Raw genomic sequence first — 23,228 nt, 5'->3', positions numbered from 1 at the left:
AGAGCATTAATAAATGCCCTGAGTTTAGAGGGGGCAATTTATTAAATGGAGGGAATGAATTATTAAATTAAGGGAATTATTTATTAAATGGAGGGAATGATTTATTAAATTAAGGAAATTATTTATTAAATGGAGGGAATTATTTATTAAATGAAGGGAATTATTTATTAAATGGAGGGAAAGATTTATTAAATTAAGTGATTGATTTATCAAATGGAGGCGACAATTATTTTTAATTAAGTGAATAATTTATTAAATAAAGGGAATTATTCATTAAATGGAGGAAACGTTTTTCAGTTGAGGGAATGATTTATTAAATTAAGGGAATGATTTATGAAATGGAAGAAACATGTTTTTAAGTTGAAGCAATTATTTATTAATAATTATATAAGTTAAGGGAATAATTCATTAATTTAATTTATTGATTTATTAAATGGAGGCAAAAATAGTTTTTAATTAAGTGAATAATTTATTACATTAAAGAAATGATTTATTAAATTGGGGAACGTTTTTTAATTTAAGGAATTATTTATTAAATTGAGAGAATTGTTTTTCATTGTGGGAACGATGTATTAAATGGATGGAACAATTGAGGAAACTATTTAAATCATTTAATTAAGTTTTTTAATTGAGGGAACATGTTTTTCTACCATGGTAGTTTTCAGGGCTCTGTATGAATGAATGAATGAATGGATGGAAATGATGAGCAGTAGGGGGCAATATTGAGCAATGCAGTGTTTTTATTCTCCCTTGAAACTCACAGAAGAAGAAGCCCACAGACCGTGTGCTGAGGGGCAGCTGGTGTGCCTGCTTTCTCCTGAATAACCTTTAAGAAGAGTACAGCAGTCAGCGACACACGGCTCTGATGATGAACAGTCACTGCTGATGTTGGGATCATCATTGTTTTACCCTGGAAAAGCTGGTTTATGCCGTATTGCGTGTTAACGAGTTTAATAAATGGAGCGGCAGTGCTAACCCCTGCTCCTCAGACAGTCTACTCAGGGTCTGGTGTGTCAGTGTCATATGAACTAAACCGTTAAGTCTGCTTTGCTTTGGCGGATTGGCATTGCGGTGATTTGTGAGGGTCAGTCATGTCTGCTTATAACCAGTTGCTGAGGCTGCTGAGGGTCAGGAGCACAGCAACGTTCAGGCTGTGTAGAAAGGTGACCACCTGGTCACCTGTTGGAGCAGCTTTCAACGCGCAGGCTGTCAGGAGACCTGACCTGTTCAGGAAAAACGTGGTAGGTAACGACATCCCACATCTGTCAGCACTGTCCAGTCCGACACAGAGACTCAGCAGTGAAAGGTTAAAGTAATTGCACCATGCCTTGGGCTAGAGGGGTAGCACTGATGCAATACTTTGGGGATGAGTTGGTGAATGCAATCAAATTCTTACGGCAATGCTCCAAAATCTAGCAGTACGCCTTCCCTGTAGAGACAGTTACTCCAACAAAAGCAGAATGAACTCAACTCAAACTCAGTTATTTTTTTAATACCCTTGATTTCAAGACACAATGAATGAATGAGAAGGCGTCCCAATACTTTTGCCCATATAGTGCATATTTCTAAATTCTGCATTTCATGGATTCCACAAGGTCTTGTAACTTTTTCTGATATTTTGGTCCATGTCGACTCTCAAAATCCCAAAACCTCCGACCAGGATGTTTCCTCTTGCATTAACCAGATGTGGATGTGGGTTTAATTCCTATATTTATCTACAGAGAATCAACACCTATTAAAAGATTTGGGGCACCTTGACTTGAGTAACTATGGAATTCACTGCTACATTGAATTAAGTAGGAATAATATGCACTGATATGAAAATATCAGGATAATGCTTATTTCACATTTTTAATGCTCACATCTTTCAGTACCAATATATAGTCTGCATGCTTATAATATGAAGAGTACAGTAATACATCCATCTGGATCAACATTTAATTTTGTAGGATTACAAATGCTTTAAAAGGGGTAAAATGCAAGTAGTTCTAAGCAAAGAAAGCTCAGAAAACATACTGGATTTATCACAGTGATGAAATATCATCTTGTTACCCACCCAAATCAGTGTTTTAGCATTCCTCAACTGTACAGTACTCATGCAGATGCCCTAAAGCAGCACTACTCTAAGCAGTCGGGCTAGTAATCACTGAACAGATAAACTAACAGTTCTTTAAACCCTTTTTAACTGTCAGTTTACTTCCATCCTCTCTCTTATGTTGGATTGCCGTATAGGGCCTGTTTGGTGTGCCTGAGCTAAGCTCCACAGAGGGGTTCGAGGTGATCCAGAAGAGAGCTTTGCTGGAGACTGAGCAGCTGGTGGAGAAAGCCTGCAGTATACCACCCAGTTCGGTGACCGTGGAGACGTTCGACAAGCTCTCTGACAGTTTATGTCGGGTAGCCGATCTGGTAACGCTGCCCAGTTCGTTATGATGTCCAGTAAAGTGTGAATGCCAGACAATTGGAAGTGAATCGTTAGCTAAAACTGACCAAATTTCGCTAGTCTTTCTAATGTGATATCTGTGATACAGGCAGACTTCATCAAGGTGGCCCACCCAGATCCACAGTATCGAGAAGCAGCAGAAAAGACGTGCATAAATATTGGCACCACAGTGGAGAAGTAAGTCTGTTTTGATGCAGCTTTAAGGGAATGATGTGTTTGGAGGAATTTCTGATCTATTCTGTTTGTACATTACAGGCTTAACACAAATGTTGAGTTATGCAAGAGTTTAAAGAACCTGTTGGACAACGAAGAGGTTCTGGCCAAGCTTGATCCAGAAACAAGGTGCATCTTAACCCTTTTCAGTGCTAATCTTCTTCTGCTGATTTGTCTCGAGAGTTGATTTTAGAGCTTTAGTGCTTATTGATTACCTGTCTTCTGTGCAGGAGAGTGGCTGAGCTGTTCATGTTTGACTTTGAGATAAGTGGAATCCACCTGGATGAAAAGCAGGTCAGATACCTGATCTGTTTGCTTTGATTTTGTGCATCTATAGTGTTGTTTTGCTCAACAGATTGATGAGAAGTTCTCAGCCAATCAGATTAAACCTAAAGCCTGTTAAGATATTTTCACAATTGTGTCTTTCCTGCTTTGACCTTTCCTGTTTTATTTTGTTTGTTTGTTTTCTCCATAGAGGAAGGAGGCTGTCAACCTAAATGTTCAACTCTTGGATCTCAATAATCAGTTTCTAATGGGGAGTCACATGCCAAACCGAATAGACAAGCGAGCTCTTCCTAATCATATTCACCAGCACTTTACCAATGAAGCTAATTATATTCAGATTGGAGGGTTACATGCTGATGCACCAGATGATCTGGTAAGTCCTAGAGCTATGTTATCTGAATTTGTTGCAGATCTCTGTGTCACTTTATTGTCTCCAACCAGTCCTTAGGGACTGCCAGGCGGTCCACATTTTTGCTCAGTCCCAACTCCCAACACCTGGGGATAGACTGTCAGGAAGGCCCTGAGACCCAGTTTAAGAACTTCTGTTATAGCTTTAGAAATTCTGGACAAACCTTAATTCAGTTAGTAGTTTAATTCACAGTAGTTCATAGTCTAGAGCTGCACAATATATTGTTTCAGTATTGTCATCGCAATGTGCGTATGTGCAATAGTCACATCGCAGGACAGGCAATGTCACATACTCAAAATTAAATCAGACATCAGACAGGCATCATGCTTTTCGCTGCTTGATACAAAGGGAGCATTTAAAGAGCTTTCGTTTTCTGTGACATATCTACCAGATATTTTTATTAACATTAATCTTGGATACACAGAGTGCATTATTAATATGATGACAATCAATTTTTAATAGTGCAGAACAACAAACTATTGTTCTTTATTGTCCTTTTTTTATATCATGCAGCCCCATCACAGACCCCATTATTCCAAGCCCGGGCTTAACGTCAAATATCCAAACACCTCTCCTTTATGTGAGAAGTGTAAACAAGAGAACGCTTACTTACCTTTTGAACACTTGTATTCAATGACATATCAAAGGCCTTTAATAAAACTGTTGCACCACATCCATACTTGCTATTTTTTGGAGCAGTGGTAGTAAATTCATAAATATTTTAGTTAAATAAATATAAAAAGGCAAGCCATTACTTTTAATGGAATTTAAAGATTTGAGAAATGTGCTGCATATGGAGAGACTTCGTTCTATGTTTGCTAATAGAGATAATATGGTGACCTCTTTTTGATAAATGGGTACCTGGTTGTGATAAAGCCTTAGCTTTAGATTGCCACCCCAGGCAAACAGGTAAATATAAGACTTTACTATATTTGAATCAAGAGCATATTTGAACATGTACATCATGAAGACTGTCAATGCCCTTAGTATTCTCAAGTCACACATATCTGAGAGTTGACAGGTGTGTAGTAGAGGAACGATTCAGTGCAGCTGTTTGGTTGAATGTGCAACAAATACATCATTCAAATGAATTTAGCATTTCAATTAGCTTCATTGGTCACCCGACTAAAGAAGCTGTAATTGTAATTGTGCTTCTTATGCCCCCATCTCCCCTGGGTTGGTTCTATTGGAGGTGTCATTTCACACTAATTGGCAAACATTAAATAGTCTGTTTAATCTAGTATACAGTTTATTATCTCAACAGCTTTCAGTTGTATGTTTGTCGTTTGTATGTTAAATAATGTTTTCTAATACCATTACCTTTGGTCACACTATTATCTTTACCACTTCAGGTTCGAGAAGTCGCCTACAGGATTTTTCTGTATCCAAACGAGGGAATGATGCACACCCTGGAAGAACTGCTATCCTGTAGAAATAGACTGGCCAAGCTGGTTGGCTATGAGTCTTATGCACACAGGGCATTAAAGGGAACCATGGCCAAAAGCCCAGGTAAACTTATTATTCTGGAAGATTGTTTACTCTTCAGTTCTGAGAAGTTTCATATGTTTTATATATACTATATATTTAAAATTCCTGCATGCATAAAAATGTGGACGCTGTTGTATTTAAACGTTGGATGTACCTTTTTAAGCCCACCTTGGTCGAACCACTGTAAACTGTTTTCCCCTCACAGATACTGTAATGAACTTCCTACAGCTTCTCACAGACAAACTCAAAGACAGGTAAAGTTTCACTTTCAGGTTAAACTAGACTTTAAACATGTAGTGTTTATTAACCACATATAGATATGTTTTATTAACACATTTAAAAAAAAAACAAAAAAAAACTTAAATGTACACGTAAATATGTCGGAAAAAAAAAAAAAAAAAAAAAAAAAATATATATATATATATATATATATATATATATATATATATATATATATATATATATATATATATATATATATTTTTTTTTTTTTTTTTTTTTTTTTTTCCAACATATTTACGTGTAAAGTGTTTTAAAAGGCTTTCTTTTAAGTTTAGTAAAAATATAATGCATGGATTAAGCATGTAAATCAAGTTAAATATTGAAACAAATCATTAAATATGCAAATTATAAATGTGAATCAAGTGTGTGTGGACAAAAGGAAAATATCTACGCTGTAAAAAATACAAAATCAGACCAACTGATTACATAATTGTTTTGGTATCTCAACTCAAAATCTCATCTCAAATTTTCTCTTAACTCACATGTTTTACTTCTGTATCTCAGTTTGGTCAACAGTACACATTGAGAAAAGCCTCAAAAGCATTAGTACATGAGCTGCATCTGAAATTGCTTAAATATTTAGTTAGATGTGTAGTCTGTGACGGATGGGAGGCTTTTGCCAGTGGAGCATTGAGCCCTTGCTGGGATTTGAACTCATGATCTCCTTATACTTGTTGAGCAGGCAGTTAGACCATTGTGCCCAATAGAGCTGTGAAATTACTACATCACTACATAAAAACACAAAGCTCTAGACTTCACAGCTCTAGAGTGGTGCAGCTGTCTCACTGCCTGCATTTCAACAGGGGACATGGGATCAATATTTCAAATCCCATCAACATCACCGTCCTCTGTGGTCAGGAGTCATATGATAGGAGTTCTAACCTACAGATGGGAATAAAAAGTACAGACTAAACATCTTACAGATATTTAAATAATTTAATCTGCAGCTTTTTACTAATGATTCTGAGGCCCATCCCAATACATGAGATGTAAAGCTAAAAAATGTAATATAGGAGAACTTTGTTGAGTTAACTCAGTTGACTTAAAGTTGACTTAACTCAGTTTTTTTTTAATGTTGACTTACTTTATATGTCAAAGAGTTTATTTAAGCCACTCATATTGGATGTTATTGGAAGTTATTACTTTCTGATTCCACTAGGTGTCATTATGCACTAACTGTAAGATCACCAATAACCATTTTGGCATTATTAGAATGATTAATACACTTTTTTGTTTTCCAGAACTGAAAATGACTTTGAAATGATGAAAAATATGAAGACTAAATTCAATCCCAGAAATCCAGTAAGAACGTAACTAGCACCACATGAATAGACATACGTTCAGTTTTTAATGTTTAATGTTATTGAGCTGCTTTCACTGAAGTCTGAAATATCAGTACAACACCATGCAGTTAATCCTGTCTCTTTTCTGTAGGCTCTTATGCCATGGGACCACCCGTACCTGAGTGGTGTTGTGCGTGCTGAAAGGTGAGTTTGGTTCCATTAGATTTCTGAAAGGTGGTCATGGAGCAAAACCACACAGGAAATGCATCCCTTCACATCATTTCGCAGCAAGCTGATTGACGTGTTATGAAGTAACTGAACCGAACTCGTACGTTTGTCCAATCTCGATTGAGTCCAAATACAGTCACGGTCCTGTGATCTGTCCTCCCTGTTATACAGCCCAGGCCAGGCTGAAGCCTTTTGTTGGAAGTTTGGCTTGTGGGATCAGGACTGCTCAGCCTTGCTTGTCTCCAGTTTATTAATGAACTATGCGCTGACTCCACCGTTCAGCTCTTCACCAGGGGCTGAGCTGCACTGGCAGACATGTTAAAGGGCTTTTATTACAGGCATTCCTGCTCTTGGGGGACCTTAGAGCTGTTTCCAGCACGAGCCTTTTGGCAGCGGTTCTGTCCGAATAAGGGAGGAAAGGAAGTGCTCTTGTGTCGTTAAGACTGGGCTTTTCTTTTTGCTGCTATTAGATGAGACTGAGACATTTCTGAAACTTTTATAAGCTGTCCTTGGCTTAGGGTTAATGCTGTATTTTAGTTTTTATGGGGTGTATTGTGGTACGCTTATTCTCTTTGGGTATTTTTCCAGCGTTTGGTAATATACAGGGATAACTGAGATGCGTATAAGATGTAATTTTTATTTTATTATTTTATTTTTTTGAGGCGGAACTTAAATTATGTGGATTATATTTAATATAAATCCAAAAAGTAAAGAAATGAACTGCTTGAGGAACTGCTTTTCACAGCTGCTCGTGAACATGATGACCTGCCTCAGGACTCTACAGCAGGACAAGCCGTTCATGTGCTACAAATAACCAGAACAGTAGAAGATTTGTTATCAGTATCCAGTGATTTCCCAAAGTCCCCTCTTTATTTCATTCTGTTGCTCTCTGCAGCTACATTTCCCTTGACGCTCTGTGGAAATTACAAGCGATAAAGTAAAAAGCATGAAAACAAACTTATGATTTTTGCTGCCCAGCTGCTCAACCTTTTCTTCATGTTCTTTTCTCTTCATGTAACAATGTCATTACCTGCAGAAAAGCGCTGTCACATAAGATTTGCTTTATTGATCTGACATGTTTCCATCTATATTTTCAACCTGACAGTGTCAGAGTTGCACCCATTGCAAATACACACACAGCTTGTCTAATCCTGTAAATAAGCATTGCCAGTGGAATAGTGCTCTGTGGGGCAGATAAACATAAACCTATTGGCTCCATGCCTAATTCCAGGTGTGGACTAGAGGGGTATTAAGCCCCCCCCAGCATTGAGCTGTGGAGCAGTGGAACTCTCTATCCAATACGTTTGGCATGAGGTGGAGTAGTGATCATCCAACATCCTGAACTGGACAGTAGAGACAGTTACTCCAACAAAAGCAGGATAAACTCCTTTTGGAATGTAGAAGGAGTATTGGGAGGAGCAGGTGTCCCAATACTTTTTTTCTAGTTTAAGTTATACATTTTATACTATTGGTTCCCGATTATTTACTGATCTAGACAAACTGTTCATTTAATTAATTTTTTTCTGTCTGAGCGAGACAGAACGACTACCACCTTTTTTTTTTTTGACCGTTTTCTTGCAGTGCAGGTTTTTGTTTTCAATTTCTGATTTTGACAAACTGTTTGTCCACTAATCATTATTGCTTCACCAAGAAAGAGACTTTGAGGATTGAGTAAAACACCATCTGTAAAACTGAACTTGAATGTCTGTTGTGATGGAAGTTGTGATTATGTTGTGTTATCACTTTGAATTAAATTGGGTGTTTGTTCTGTGTTGCAGGTTCAACATTGAGCCAAGTCTATACAGTCCTTACTTCTCTCTTGGGGCCTGTATGGAGGGTCTGAACAGTCTTTTTACGCAGCTCTTTGGTGTGTCGCTTCTGGCTGAACAGCCCAATGCAGGAGAGGTGTGGAGCGAGGATGTACGCAAGCTGGTAAGACCTGTAGACTGCTGGAACTAAAAGGCTGGGAGGCTGTAAAAAGGATTGGATGTACAGGGTTGAGTTTCCTGTTTGTTTACACTGATGTCTGATATCTTGGTATTTTGAATGATACCCTTAGGCAGTGGTTCATGAAACTGAAGGATTGCTGGGATACATCTACTGTGACTTCTTCTATAGACCAGATAAACCTCATCAGGTAGAGTTGACCTTATTCATTTTTACTGGAAAATTAGAAGACCAGGTAAGATGAGAAATCCAAAGGTGCTATGTCTGTGTCTGGTTTCCTGTCCACAGGACTGCCATTTCACTATCCGCGGAGGACGCCTCCTGGACGATGGTCAGTACCAGCTGCCGGTGGTTGTGCTTATGCTAAACCTCCCTTCCCCAACCCGGAGTGCCCCCACGCTCCTTACGCCAGCTATGATGGAGAACCTCTTCCATGAGATGGGCCACGCCATGCACTCAATGCTTGGGCGCACACGCTATCAGCATGTGACTGGTATGATGCACTGAGAACCTGCGTAACATTCACATTTCATACATTTATAAAAAAGCTTATTGTTTTTTCCCATCTGTATTGAATTAGAATTAGAAACACACTTTACAGATGTTGCACAGCTGTGGATACAGTGGATTTCAAGCTACACATCTAACACTCACACTAGCAAATAAGGCAGTGAGGATACACATCCAAAGCGGTGGGCAGCCACCTTAGCATGTGGACAGTTGTGGAGGTTAGGCTGGGTGGACCTTGCTCAAGGGCACCTCAGCTATAAATATTGAGTGTGGAGGAACCATTGTTCCTTTCCTTTTTCTGCTGGTCCACAGGATTGACACGCCTGCTTCTCTAATGTTAAGGCCATGGCTAACCCACAGAATATTGTCTGTATTCTAACATTCCACCGTGTAAATAGTTTCTTTAGAAAATGTATAATAAAAAAAATAAATAATGAAATTATGGTGATATTTGAGATTTGTAACATTTCCAAGTCAGTCATTGTGAAGTAAATGGTCTTTACACCATTAATATATATACCCTCTTAAGCCCTGTTGGGACTAGTTTCAAGGGGAGGTAGAGTAATGTCATTATTTTTAGAGTTTCTCAGTGATTTCAATCCGTCCGAATGCACCATGTCAGTCATTTTTTGCAGACTGTTCACTCTTGCGTCAGGAAAGTTTCCAGCGCCTTTTACCTAAGTTATAAACATAACCTCAGGTTGTATTAACCCTGTGCAAATCGGCATGAATATGTTCTTTCATATCCCGTAGAAAAGGCATTTCGTTCCTTCATTATGCCTGGCACAGATACCTTGGCTTGTTCAAGTCTGTGGCAAACCTTAGTCAAATTCTGAAGACGAGCCTCAGGACTTCTTTGATGTGATGCTTCTGGCAGCTTTATGCAAGTCATTGTTTAGCTTAGCCTATAGCATACGTATATGTTCTGAACATGTAACGTCAATATTACTATAATTAGGTTATTGCATTGTCATTATGGCCGAAATATCGAATTCTGTGCGAATCTGACGTAAATTTTAAAAGTCCTGTAGAGAAGTGCCATTACCCCACCTCCCCATGTGAAACCAATTGCATCCAAATAAGGGGGTTTACACTATGGTGTAAATTTCATTGTTTTGAACCTTTCCTGATGACGGCCTACTTTACTTTCCTATAAGCACTGGTTGGATTTTACATTGTTTATGATCTGATTAATCAAGTCATGGATTTAATTAATAAGGGAATCTTATGGTGTCTGTTTTTGTTTTTTATTTCTGCTCTTAAAGGAACAAGATGTGCTACGGATTTTGCAGAGGTGCCTTCTATTTTAATGGAGTACTTTGCTACTGATTATCGTGTCATCAACCAGTTTGCTCGTCACTATCAGTCAGGGCAGGTAATCCATATAACGCCATGCACTATTTATTATTTTCCAGATTATTTCTGCCGTAGCAGATGTTTCTGTTGATACATAACAGACACTTAACCCTGTGATTTATTTTAGCCTTTGCCACAGAGCATGGTAGCTCGACTGTGTGAGTCCAAGAAGGTGTGCGGTGCTGCTGATACTCAACTTCAGGTACACCTCGCATCTCATTGGCTTAGATAATAAGAATGCATATTCCTTAATAGTAGTTTGAATAAATTGGTGAGATTCACCAGTGGCCTTTCGACAGTGTTTTGTGAAAACTCCTGTCACAGTGGTGTTTGGGTTAAAGATTAACTTAGTAGTGAATCTGTGTGGGGTGAAAACTGATGGATATTTACTGTTTCTGTCTCTGTTACAGATTTTCTATGCGGTTTTGGACCAGGTTTATCATGGCAAACCCCAAAGTCGGTCAACAACAGATGTCTTGATAGATATGCAGCAGAAGTACTATGGCTTGCCTTATGTTCCCAACACGGTAAGTACTGAGGAGCTAAATTAAACCATTTTATTATTTTCCTTAATTTAAGTCTAATCACAAAATGATGTCTTTTGTGAACAAAAGCCATCTACTCCCTAGACTATTGTGTTGTCATGTAAAAGCAAAAATCCACCCTGTAGTTATCATTATATGAAGTGTTCTTATTTTATTTTCTGAGTGAAATTACAGAAAAAAGTCGACCTGAAACCAAACTGGATCTTTTTCCTTATGCCATATTAAGCACAATCTGTTGGGTCTTATCATTCAACAGACTAAACAGTACTTCTGATGATGGCTTTGTCATTGTTTATCAGGGCCAGAGAAAATGTGTATTAACTAATGGCTCATAGCATGTTTTACCTCCTCCTCCCACCTCCACCACCCATTATTAACAGCAGCTACCTCTGATTCCAGCAGCTACTGTTCCTCCTGTGCTATTTTTACTTTATCTCCCTCTCCATCCAGTATGAGTGTTGATGTGGTGTTACATGAAACAAGTTATCCTCCATGGTTGACTCTAGACCAGTGTCCAGCACTGATGTTTGAAATGCCTGTAAGTTTGATCTGGTGCCCAGATGCTGTTTTACAACCCTGTTATTTTGCCTCAGAATGACGCACTTTCTAATTTTCCTTCTTTTTTTTTTATTTGCAAAGTGCTTATCAAAAAACTTCTTACATAATCATGGCAGCTCACAGGAGCCACATAGTATAGCATAGTGTAGCATAGTTTTGTTTTTAGACCTGTATCAAGAACACTAAAACTATTGTTTGCATTTATTCCTGAGTCCTTACAGGTAGTGTTTCTGTTTTCCAGGTGTCCGGTCAGCATGATCTATGGTTAGTTAGCCGAAGAGATTGTTGCTGGTTGTCTAGGTTAGCTATTACTGTAGTACTGTAGATACTTGCTCACTTCCCTGGCTTTGTTGTACACCACTTTTAGGCTCCCCTTCTGCAGACAATAACCCTGGAAACCCTGTGGCCATAAGGCCTGGTTTACGTAGCACCCTACATTTCCATAACTAGCAGATTATGTTCTGTCAGCAACAACATATTCTCTCCAAGTGGCTTTTGTGGGTTTTTTTTTTCCTTCATCACCAACTTTGTCTAGGGCTAGCAGGGCTTTCGCTAGTGAGGTGTGTTTATGTAACTTTTGGTGGCATAAATAAAGTCATGACTGTTATGTAGTAGTTTGGGGGATTTGTAATTGGCCTGTTTTGCAGTCCTGTTTTAATTATACCAGGTTTCTTTCTGAAATCGTATCCTGAAAAACCCCATCTCCAGAAATACTCCATCTGCCCTTAGATTGAGATTTGCTCACCTGCAGCTCAGCCGCATATTAGAGACAGTTTGGGAGAATGCTGATAACATTAATTGTGTTGTGTTGATTATTAAAAATACTTAGGTACTGCTATATAGCAGTGACAGCACACACTTTCTTCCTATGTAAACAATGTGGTGGTGGTCTGAAACATTATGATCCATTAAACTTAATGAGTGTTTTGGATTTGTCTCTGACTTATCGTTAATAGTACCTTACAGTGTTCTATCCTACAGCGCAAAAAGCACATCAGGCGTGAGAGCTAGTCAAATATGGGCCTTTTTTTCTCCTCACATGGGGGTTTTATATCTAATACCCAGGCACAGTGGCATTTACAGGATTAAAAACCCCTCTCTTGCTCTCGCTCTCTCACTCCTGAGGTTCAGGGGCCTGTCTGAAATAACAAAGCAGAGGTGTACTTTGCATGAACACTCCCTGAGGGACACATTTGAAACTCTTCTTTCAGAAGCCATTTAAAGGATGAAAAGAAAAGAAAATGTTTCTTGCAGCTTCTCAGCAGCTGGGGGCTAAAAACGGAGATGGCCATATGGCGGCCAGGGCGATTTCTAAAACACACATTTTTGATTTTGGACTTTAAAACCATTTGTCCTGCTCTGTAATTACACACAGCCATGGGGAATCTGACCTTTCCAGCACTAAATATTCTCCTTTAATTGCTCCAGCCACAATGTCTTTAACATCCCTTTAAATCACCGCTCCCTCCCTTTTTTATGTTTTAACTCCCTCTCAGGGGAATGCAGCTAATAGTATGGCTGTCTCTTCTGCTTAAAGCATATTTCCACAGCTATAAAACAGATACTCTAACGTTCTCAGTCCACTGATGGAAATAACCTCCCTGTGCTTTCACCATACACTTTAATGATACTATATTTTAGTGTTTGATTCATTGTTTGATGAGTATACCCCGGTTAACCACTTTTATTTCATTGTCTACTTTCTCGTGATGAAAACAGCAAAGGGAGCTTCAATTAAGCAGGCAGCAGAGAGGCTAATAAATGACTACATAGCCAGCCGGCTTAAAGTTTTACAGTTCTCTCACGGTTGTATGACGATCAGGATCAGAAAATGTTTGTTATGATGTTTGTTAAATGGTGATGAATCAGAAATGGCAGATGGTTTAACTCACTTTAATACCAGGAAAGGCATTGTGAGATTTATCTGGAAAAGTAATTGAAATCAGCATTATGTGAGAATTAGTGTCTTTTTTTTTTTTTTTTTTTTTCTCTCTATCCAAGACTCCCACTATAGCTGGGGATAAATGATATCTTAGAATACACTGCAACTAAGAACCTGGCACTGTGTCTCGAGGATTGCATGCTGCTGTCATGCTGCTTTGCCATCAGCTGCTGGAGCCCAAGAAAGCACAATTGACCATGCTCTCTCTGGGTGGGTCGATGACACTTTCTCCCATTATTACTACTATTGGGATGCTGATGTATCAGAACTGGGAACCAATGCTTGTCCCAGAACGCGATTGCTGCCCATTGATTCATCATTGAATAGCAGTTCACATGTATCCTTACCCTCTTAGAGCATTGCAAGTAATGTCAGGAGGAGTCATAGTGAGTCAGTGGGCTATGGTAAAGTGGGGAGAAAATTGGGTTAAAAAAGAAAGTGAGCCAGGCCCACTGACGCAACAGCAGCATCTGACCTCACTAATGTTCTTCTGGATAAATGGGAATAACAGCCCACAGACGCACTCCAAAATCCAAAGCCTCCAAAGCCTTTCCAAAAGAGCGGATGCTGATATGGCTGCAAGGGGGGGGGGGCAATTCCATATTATTGCTTATGCATTTAGAATGGGATGTCAAGCAAGCTCTTGTGTAGGTGTCGCAATATGTTTATGGATATAGTGTATACTAATAGACTTTAAGACACCTGTTACTACTGTTTATAGCTATATAAAATAGGTGCCCATTTATATATATATATATATATATATATATATATATATATATATATATGTAGATAACAGCACTTTACACATTGTCAGAAACCACTTAAACAAGTGATGTGAAACATGCTCTGGCTGTTCGGATACATTTGGCATGGGGGAGGGGTGGAATTTTTGAAAATGTTCTTCCTGTAATCTAAACTTGTCCATAGGAGAGTCATGAATCTCCCAAATGAAGTTGTTCGTGATTGTGGCCTTCGCTAATGTTCAGCTTTCACACATTAGGCCCAGCTACTTGAGTGCTGTTTAGGCTTATGAAAGTCATTAGGTGCCAGATGGGAGTCGTCAGGCTGACACTCAGCAGCTTAAGCGTGTTTCACACAACCGGGCCGCTCACTCTCCCACCACTGTTTGAATAAGCCCAGCCTTTTCAAACAACCTGTTAGTGTCCAGCGTTTAACCCTAGACATGCTCTGCTGAACTTTGATGGCTCTGCTCGTAAGGGTTGATTTTGCTCCAGGTGTATTTCATTTGGTCTGGTTTTATCAGGTATACAATTGTATGTTAGACTGTTTACAGTATTTTACCATCTGATAAACATCTCTTTTGTGTGTGTGTGTGTATATAGTATTCAGTGCCTGGGAGCATATAGATTTAGTTCTGTAATATTATAGCATACCAATAAACATTGTTCTCCAAAGCAGGATTACATGTGCTGCTGTTCAGCAGGGTAATGAAGGTCTAAGCATGTCTTCATCCCTCAGCAAAGCTTTTGAACTACTAAGCCCTTAAAACCATAATTGGGATATCACTGGGCCAAAACATTACTCTCCCCTCAGCGCTGGGAATGATGCAAAACATTAGGATTCTCCTAAGTTTGTTCTCCAGATAGATCTGGTGTGAACAGGTTTTGGGATACTGTAAACATTAGAAATACAGATATTGCTGCTGTCACAAAGACTTGTGTGAACAGAAATGATTATATTATTGTGATATGAAATAAAAATATTACATATGCTTTTACTTGATAAGAGAATTCCAACAATTGTTATTTTTATTATAGACAATTAAATTTCTGCAAAATTGAATCACTGTGATGAGAACAATGACTTTTGGAGCGGTTTGATGTAAAATGGTTCATAGAAGAACTTGCTGAGCCTGAATATTTTACAGTAACAGTGAAACCAACCAGGGCTCATAATGCCTACAATGCAATTGCTATCCAAAATAACTGACGATCTAGGGCTGGGCAATCCAATTAATCAAAAGCAACATTACGATTGTCTAATTTGTGGAATCTTGACCATGTTGATTTGTTATTATATGTTAACTTAGTTTTACTGTTTTTTTTTTTTGTTTTTTTTTGTTCTGCAAGTACTTTTCCTGCTGTGTGTTCATGTACTGTCCCCTTAAAAAAAAAATACTACTTGTGTAGTCATGTGACTCCGCCTCGTCAAGTCAGCAAAATTAAGGAGAATCCAAACACCGAACCGACTGAGCACCTTGAGCTACTTGCATAATCGTTCATTAATCATTATCAAGGTAAAATGTTCAATTAATCGTGATTATATTGATTTGAGGTCATATCACCCAGCACTACGTTGAACCTCTTAATGATGGTAAAATAGTGGTAAAGCTAAAAAATGTAGTATTTTTTATAAGCTAGTTTACATCGCCCTGCTTATAGCTCTCAACCCTCTCCATGAGGCTAAAACCTGATTCAACACTGTCACATAGTAATGACCCAGAAATTCACCAATATATTTGTAACTATTTAGTGTGAAAACTCCAGGCCAGAACAGTGCCACTGCACAACACTGACACTTTGGTGGAGCTACACATGACCCCTTGTAAGAACTGTTTAATGCTGCGTAGCTCGAGTCAAATTCAAGTTAAATTCTGTAATCTTACTCCTCGGTCTCAGTCCACATGCTTTTTCACTTCAGATTCCAGTTCTGTATACCCTCAGCTTGTACAGAAATGCATGTTTATAGCTGTCCATAAGTAGGAGCGCAATGGTTTGTATTTACAGCTGTCCCCAACTCTAGGAGGAGCCCATGACCAGCATTCTGTTAAGTTTGTTTAACCTCACAGTTGCTATGAAAGAATGCATTTGTGGGCGGAGCATGATTAGATCAGTTGTTTTTGGGATAGACACATTTTTTATTTTTTGTTTTGTTTTGCCTCTACAGGCGTGGCAGCTGAGATTCAGTCACCTCGTTGGTTATGGAGCGAAGTACTACTCTTACCTGATGTCCAGAGCTGTGGCCTCCATGGTCTGGAGGCAGTGTTTCCATAAGGACCCCTTAAACAGGTGTGTATCTGTGTTTGAGTAAAAGATACTGGTTTGTCCGTTTCGTGTTAATAAGGTTGTTTGAGTTCTGCCACTGAATGCAAGGTTAGAATGAAAGTCATCCCACATAGTAGAAATGTCCTCATCAGTCAGCGCAGAAAACCCCAGCGTGGCTGTTTTGGAATCGCCCCCATTACCTCTGAATTGGCCTCTTTGTATTGTGCTATATTGTGTAGTCACTTAACACCTGGTTTTGTTAGGCATGTGTGTTTTCCCGACACGCTGTTCTGAACAGCTTGGTCTGTACATAAGGCCAGGCTGTGTTGGTGGTGCTGGTGATGAAGGCTTTGTAATGTGACTGTGTGTGTCTGTGTGTGTGCTGGTTATGTCTCAGGGAAAATGGAGAACGCTACCGGCGAGAGATGCTGGCCCATGGGGGAGGAAAAGAGCCTATGCTGATGGTTGAAGGTAAGTTTACCTTTAAGCCTGAGCTGTGGAGCCTCTCTGCAGGGTAGACACAACAAGGACATGCATTTGGAGTCAGTCACATGGTACTTTAGAGATTTGTCATTCAGTTCTGGAGACATTACACAGTTTAGTGATTTCCCTGATTGGGTGCTCTTCAGAACACCCAGGTTAGATCAAATGATTTTTGAGTTATTTAATTAAAAACAGGCAATTAAAGCAAGCCTTCTCCATGAGTTAGCAGTGATTAGTGATTTGCAGTTTGATCAATTATGTTTTAAATTCTTCTTAACATTGTATGTGATTTTAAATAGTCTTATTAAAGTCTTAATTGTTTATCGATGTCCCAAGTGGACCGGGATCAGGGTCGATCCAGGCATACTTTTAATGGATCATGTATCTGCTATTTTTAGCCTAAGCCAGTGATTTATTCAGATTCAACTAGTAGATAATTGGTAGGTTACCAAAGTACTATTATAATCGCCAGTAGCTCATTTAATTCTGTTTTTATTGCTCATGAAATATAAGTGGTCATGGATGTGGTCAAGCAGCAATTACTGCAGCCCAGTTTAATTGTCTTTGCCACTGTAATAATTCTACAAATCAGTTTAATGTGGAAAAACATTTTTCAAGTGTTCTGCAGTTTGGGCTGGATATTAGTTAGTCAGAGTGTGCACTATGCGTTTTTTACCCACTTTAAAGTAGTGTATCCCTGTCTAATATTACATCCCTATCTAGGCACTCCTTTACCACCCTGTCTTGTGCAGAGGTCCAAAAAAACTGCATGCAAGCCTTTCTCACGCTATTCTAGAGTCTCAGTCCTTAGCAAACCCATTTACAACAATACAGCACCTAAACACGTCCCTGAAGCGGTCTGACTGTAGCCAGCCTATACAGGGGGCTTCAGTTTCAGCCTGCCTAACTGAGTCTGGTTTCCACTGTGGTTAGAGTGCAATCAGAGCCACCCTAGAGAGACTCCTGAGCAGCTCTGCACCAATTCCTAAACTGGCTTCCAGGCCATCGATGCTGAAAAGTACAGGCCAGATTAGAAGGCGGCTCGGGGAGAGAAAAAAGCGATCGACTGACGGCCGTGCTGACTGAAAGCTATGTTCTACAGCCACAGGCAGCACAGTGATGCCTTTCATGAGGCCAGACTAGGATAACAATGGAGCGCCCAGACCATGAGTTAGATCATATGCTGGTAATGTAGTACACAGATGCTGTATATACTGGGTTGTGGTGTACGCCAATGCTTTGAGCTGGGTTATATGCTGATCATGTGGTTCTGTGCTATAGGATCTGCTTATTATAATAAATTAACATCTGTAAAGCCTTTCCAAAAGCACATCTCATTTGCATGTACCTAGTCATAAGCTATATCACACCCACCTTTTTTTCCCTTTCAGTTATTTAAGGCTTGTTTTTCCTCTGAACCATAATTATAGATGCTATGATGAAGTAGTTTCGCCTTCAGGTTGAACATGAGGTTATTGCTTACAACTCTTGACATGTTTCAAATGGTTAAAAAAGTGCTTTTCGGCTGAAGGGAAGTAGGTGTTGCTTACGTATGCATAAGACAAAGTCCACTGGAAATTGCGTAGTTCACATATAAGGTACTTAAATAAACATGTGAAGACACCGCATTTATTTCTTAATACTTTTAAAACCGCACAAGCCTTTAAAACATGTTCCTTCAAGTTATTGGGGTTTGCTGTTGCATCCAGAGCTTTGAATTTGAAAAACACCACCTTCTACCACCTGTTCCAGCTTAATAGCACGTTGAATGACCAGGTCATCACTTTGTGGCAGTGGAATCTCTGTGGAGTGTACCTTTAATCAAAACCTCCCTTTTATGTGATTCACAAAGTCAAAGCAGGACAACCTTAGTCAAGTCATACCATGCCTGACTGTGCCCAGCTAACCCACAGTCTAGGCTTCGCAAAACCTCAAGGTGTGGCAGATCCTGCAGGAGTGATACAGGGCTGTTTCATGGGGATTAATGGAGGAGAGCTGGGTCTCGCTCACACTTTGATGTCGTTTTATTGTGAGATTACGCCCCAAGAGTCATCATTAAGCTCAGAGCTGTCGAGCTTTGGACCAATCACAGAGATAGGGATCTTCCTCCTAGGCCTGTAAATAAATAAATATTGGCTGCAGTGTAGGAAGCTTCTGCCAGATTACTTTTGAAAATGAGACCAGCCTGTTTTGTGCTCAACCCATGACCACAGATGGTGGGTCTATCAAAATATGTATAAAATAGTCAGAGGCGTTATATTTATTTTGGTACAAAGGTCTTGGGCTTGGTAGAAAGACTAATAACAGACGTTTTGAAGTGCTTTAAGAAACCTATAGGTCTGAGGGATTCCTGCAGGTCAGTAGCATTAGATGTTCTTCAGCGGGAAGTTCATGATTAGGTTTAATTCAGTCTTTTATTAAGTAGATAAAGTCTTTTGGTAGGAATAGAGAGCAGAATGTTTGGCGCTTTGGCTACTCCTCTGGAGTATGGTCAGGAAATTGCAGTTATTATAGAAAGTGATGATGACGCAGGAGACAGCAAGCCCCTGAATACAGGTCAGCTAATCCAGATCCACCCTTAGATGAACAGATGAGTGTTCAACACTGCACTGATTATTGACATTGTTTTCCTTATCCTTGTGTTCGACTGGTCTTTTTTCATTGTCTTCCCTCTTTTTTCGTCCTTCTTCTGCTCCTTCTCTCCTTCTCTCTTCATTTTCTCATTCTTCTTTTTCTTCTCATTCTCATGTTTCATTTTCTCATCCTTTTTCTTCTCCATTACCTGTACTGTGAACACTACCTTCAACTTTATCAGACTCTTAACTCCACAACAGTCAAGTGGTCAAGTGGGTTTTTATTGTCATTTCAACTACATACAGAGTACACAGTGAAACTAAACAACGTTCCTCCAGGACCATGGTGCAACATAGACACAAGTGCAGACAGACAATTCAACACAATACAGACAATAAATAATAAATAATTGGGGGTAGTGTGCAAATTATGCAGTGTGCAATAAATATTGAGTCCAGTGAGGTAGTATAGTTTTGAGACTCAAAGTTAAGTTGGGTTAACGTATTGGCAGGGTCTTTCTGCGCTTGTGTGTTTTGTGTAATATAGATCAGGACTGTGTGTGTGTGTGTGTGTGTGTGCATGCATGTGCGCGCGCGTTTGTCAGTCAATCGCCCCAGGGTAAGGTGTGACCAAAGTCGACACTATTGAACTGCTACACAAGCCTGTCTATAGATCTCTGCATCACACAAACACTCTCTGAGACTCAGGGACATGAACTCTAATAAAGTTTCCACTTTTGAATTAGTTTGATGGAGAAAGGCCTGTGTGTTTGTGTGTGTGTGTGTTTGTGTTTGTGTGTGTGTGTTTGTATATATAAGCTACACTGGGCAAGGACGATTCTCATAAGGTATTTAATGTCATCTATTCACTCCCTTTCAGTTAGAACCAGCCGTCTTTGTGTCCTCGCATGCCTCGAGACCTGAATGATTATGTATAGCAGCCAGTTTTGGATGAGTGTACGGCTGAACCACTCTCAAAGCGTCTGTGAACGAGTCTAAAACCACACTATAGCGGTTAAGCCTTTTTAATTCTTTTTATGGTTGTGATTCTTTATAATAGCTAGTTATTGTTTGTGTCTTTAACAGTGTGCATGTAGGCTATGTGTGTGTGTGTGTGTGTGTGTGTGTGTGTGTGTGCGCGTGTGCGTGCGTATGTGTGTGGAGGTGACCCATGCAGGAAAGAGGGGGTGGAGAGGAGGGCCTATTTACATTGGCAACACTACAAGGGGAAATGAGCTGACTTCAAAGCGTGAGAGCAGTGGAATTGTAAAACGAGTGCACACATGGTTCAGAAGGCAACACACACCAACGCTTGAAACACAGAGAATCTCCCAGCTCGCCAGTGAGGGGGCAGGTTAGCAGGTGTGTGCGAGACCGAGAAAGAAAGAGAAAATTCACTTCTTGAATCTGGTGCTGTTCAGTGTGGGACACTGAATGAATACATGAATTTATCATGTATTTATTTTTTCCTGGTCAAATTTGTTTGGCATTTTCCATGTATTTGTGAGATACTGGATAAATTCTCATTGTGTTTCAATTTGGATTATTTTGATTAATCCTAGGTTTGGGATTTCTAGCAGCTTTGGCACTTACTGTAAGTTATATTTATACTTGAGTAGAAAGTCTATCAAAGATCCTCTTTAAAATCTTTCCTTCCTTTAAACCTCCAGGGATTGCTTTATTATAAAACCAAAAACTAGGATATGTCTATCACCAAGCACTTCATTAGAAAGGCTTCATTTCGCTGGCAAAACAGCCTGGTAAGCATTCCTCAAGATGTTCAACATTTCCTTTGAGATTCTGATCCATGGTGACCTGATAGTGTGTCTCAATTCCTGCAGATTTGTGCTGTAAATCCCCCGCCCTACCACATCCCAAAGGTGTTCAATTAGATTTAGATCCAGAGACTGGGAATGCAGCTGAAGAACGCTGAGCGCCTTGTCACATTCATGAAACCAGTTTGCGACTGCTTTTGTTGTCACCATTCTGGAAGTAGCCGTTAGAAGATGGGCCAGCTGTGGCCATGAAGGGATGCACATGGTCAGCAACAATAATCAAATAGGCTGTGGCATTCAAGCGACAGTTGGTAATAACAGGCTCAAAGTGAACCCAGAAAACATTCCCCAGACCATTACACCACCACCTCCACCAGCCTGGACTGTTAACTCTGGGCAGGTTGGGTCCATAGTTTCATGCTGTTGGCACCAAATTCCAGATTCATCAGGCCAAGGCTATGTTTTTTCCAGTCTTCAGCTGTCCAGTTTTGTTGAGCATGTGCCCACAGCAGCCTCATCTTTCTGTTCTTAGCTGAAAGAGGTGGAACCTGTTGGCTGTTCTGCTGTTCTAGCCCATTAGGTTCAGCTCGGACCAGATTGGCTGTTCTCTGTTAAACAAGGCATTTCCATCTGTAGAAGTGCAGCTCACTGGATGTTTTTTCGACACAATTCTGACTCCACTCTAGAGAATGTTGTGCATGGACATCCCAGAGGCATGAGAATACTAGCATTTGTACAGGCTAGTAGTTAATAATGGAGTAGTTTATGAGCTGTGCACTTGTGTGTGTACTTTGTAATTGCCTCTATAGCCCGGTGATTAAATCACTTGGAAGGCTGTTTTGGAAGCACAGGGCTGCTGTAAGTGGCTTCTAATGCTACAGTCCCACCAATCTGATTGCACCTACTTTAGAACTGTAGCCTGTTGTGGAAAGTCATGTCTCAGTACCAATACAATATGATGAAATAAAATGCAGCAGCCCTCATATATTGTGATGAAAATAAAATTCATTGGGGGGAAAAAAACAAATCCAGAGATTTCTAATTTTTCTCTTTTCTTTCCCTTCTTATGCAGGCATGTTGCAGAAAAGGCCGTCCACAGAAGAGTTTGTTGACGCCTTGGTCTCGGACCTAGACCCAGACTTTGAGACATTCATCATGGACTCAGAGGGTTAAACACCAAAGTCTTGAAGCCTCCCTGTTCTGAACAGTCAGCCTTGCAGATCCCTACCTGCTGTGCTATTATCACCGACCCCAAATGCAGTCAATCAGCCAAATACACGTTTGGTATCTGACTTGTGCTTCTTTAGTGTACCACAGGAGATGCTTTTGGGCATGTATTTACAGAGATGAGTTGGCCTAGTTCTAAACTAAAGAAGCAAACATACTTGTGTCTTGGCCGATGGACTGCATCTGGGGTAAGAGATCCGTCATGTTCATTTGATTTTTACCAAACAAAAGGAGTCTGTGGAATCAAGTGGAATTAGGTGATGTGGTATGTCTGAGGAACATCTACAGACAATGTGGCCTTTATTGGGCTGCGTTGTATATTTCTTGTGTGAAGCACATGGTGTGCATTATGTATGCATCATTTCACAAGAAGCATTGAAAACCCAGAATGATACAAATCTGGCATGAGGTAATTTTTGTAGTCTATTAATTTAAGAATAACGTGTATACAAATCTAGAACTGACATTTTAGTTGAACCTCAACAAGAGCTTCACGTACAGTAAACTTTTTTTTTACTGAGTTTTGCAGGCTCTGTTTTCCCAAACTCAAATCACTGTTGTAATGTCAGTCACTTTTTCTTTAAAGAAGCATTCCACAATTCATAAGCCATTTGTCAATTTCTTGAGTTTTAATCCATGTTTAATATCCGTCCTTGAGTTCCAAGACTTCTTCATC

At 39.6% G+C, this 23,228-nt stretch overlaps 1 protein-coding gene across 1 annotated transcript; it reads left to right on the top strand.

Moving 5' to 3' along the window:
* Nucleotides 1-782: 782 nt before the first annotated feature.
* mipepa (mitochondrial intermediate peptidase a) lies at nucleotides 783-23,158 on the top strand. Its single transcript, XM_072691710.1, has 19 exons — nucleotides 783-1,241; nucleotides 2,233-2,406; nucleotides 2,529-2,617; nucleotides 2,696-2,782; nucleotides 2,884-2,947; nucleotides 3,129-3,311; nucleotides 4,700-4,856; nucleotides 5,041-5,089; nucleotides 6,359-6,419; nucleotides 6,552-6,604; nucleotides 8,407-8,560; nucleotides 8,688-8,765; nucleotides 8,864-9,068; nucleotides 10,351-10,460; nucleotides 10,569-10,643; nucleotides 10,852-10,968; nucleotides 16,397-16,518; nucleotides 16,892-16,965; nucleotides 22,398-23,158. The coding sequence occupies exons 1-19, from the start codon at nucleotides 1,092-1,094 to the stop codon at nucleotides 22,496-22,498; spliced, it is 2,103 nt and encodes a 700-aa protein (XP_072547811.1). The 5' UTR covers nucleotides 783-1,091; the 3' UTR covers nucleotides 22,499-23,158.
* Nucleotides 23,159-23,228: the final 70 nt, after the last annotated feature.

This window comes from Salminus brasiliensis, chromosome 11 (genome assembly GCF_030463535.1).
Source record: "Salminus brasiliensis chromosome 11, fSalBra1.hap2, whole genome shotgun sequence".
Lineage (NCBI taxonomy): Eukaryota > Metazoa > Chordata > Actinopteri > Characiformes > Bryconidae > Salminus > Salminus brasiliensis.
The sequence above is the reverse complement of the archived record's forward strand: the minus strand, read 5'-3'. Positions and strand labels throughout refer to the sequence as shown.

Excerpts from the sequence above, each read along its gene's own strand:
- mipepa (XM_072691710.1), top strand. The coding sequence starts at position 1,092 with ATGTCTGCTTATAACCAGTTGCTGAGGCTGCTGAGGGTCAGGAGCACA. Across the intron at positions 1,242-2,232 it reads ACCTGTTCAGGAAAAACGTG|GGCCTGTTTGGTGTGCCTGA; the intron begins GTAGGTAACGAC and ends ATTGCCGTATAG. Across the intron at positions 8,766-8,863 it reads GACCAGATAAACCTCATCAG|GACTGCCATTTCACTATCCG; the intron begins GTAGAGTTGACC and ends TCCTGTCCACAG.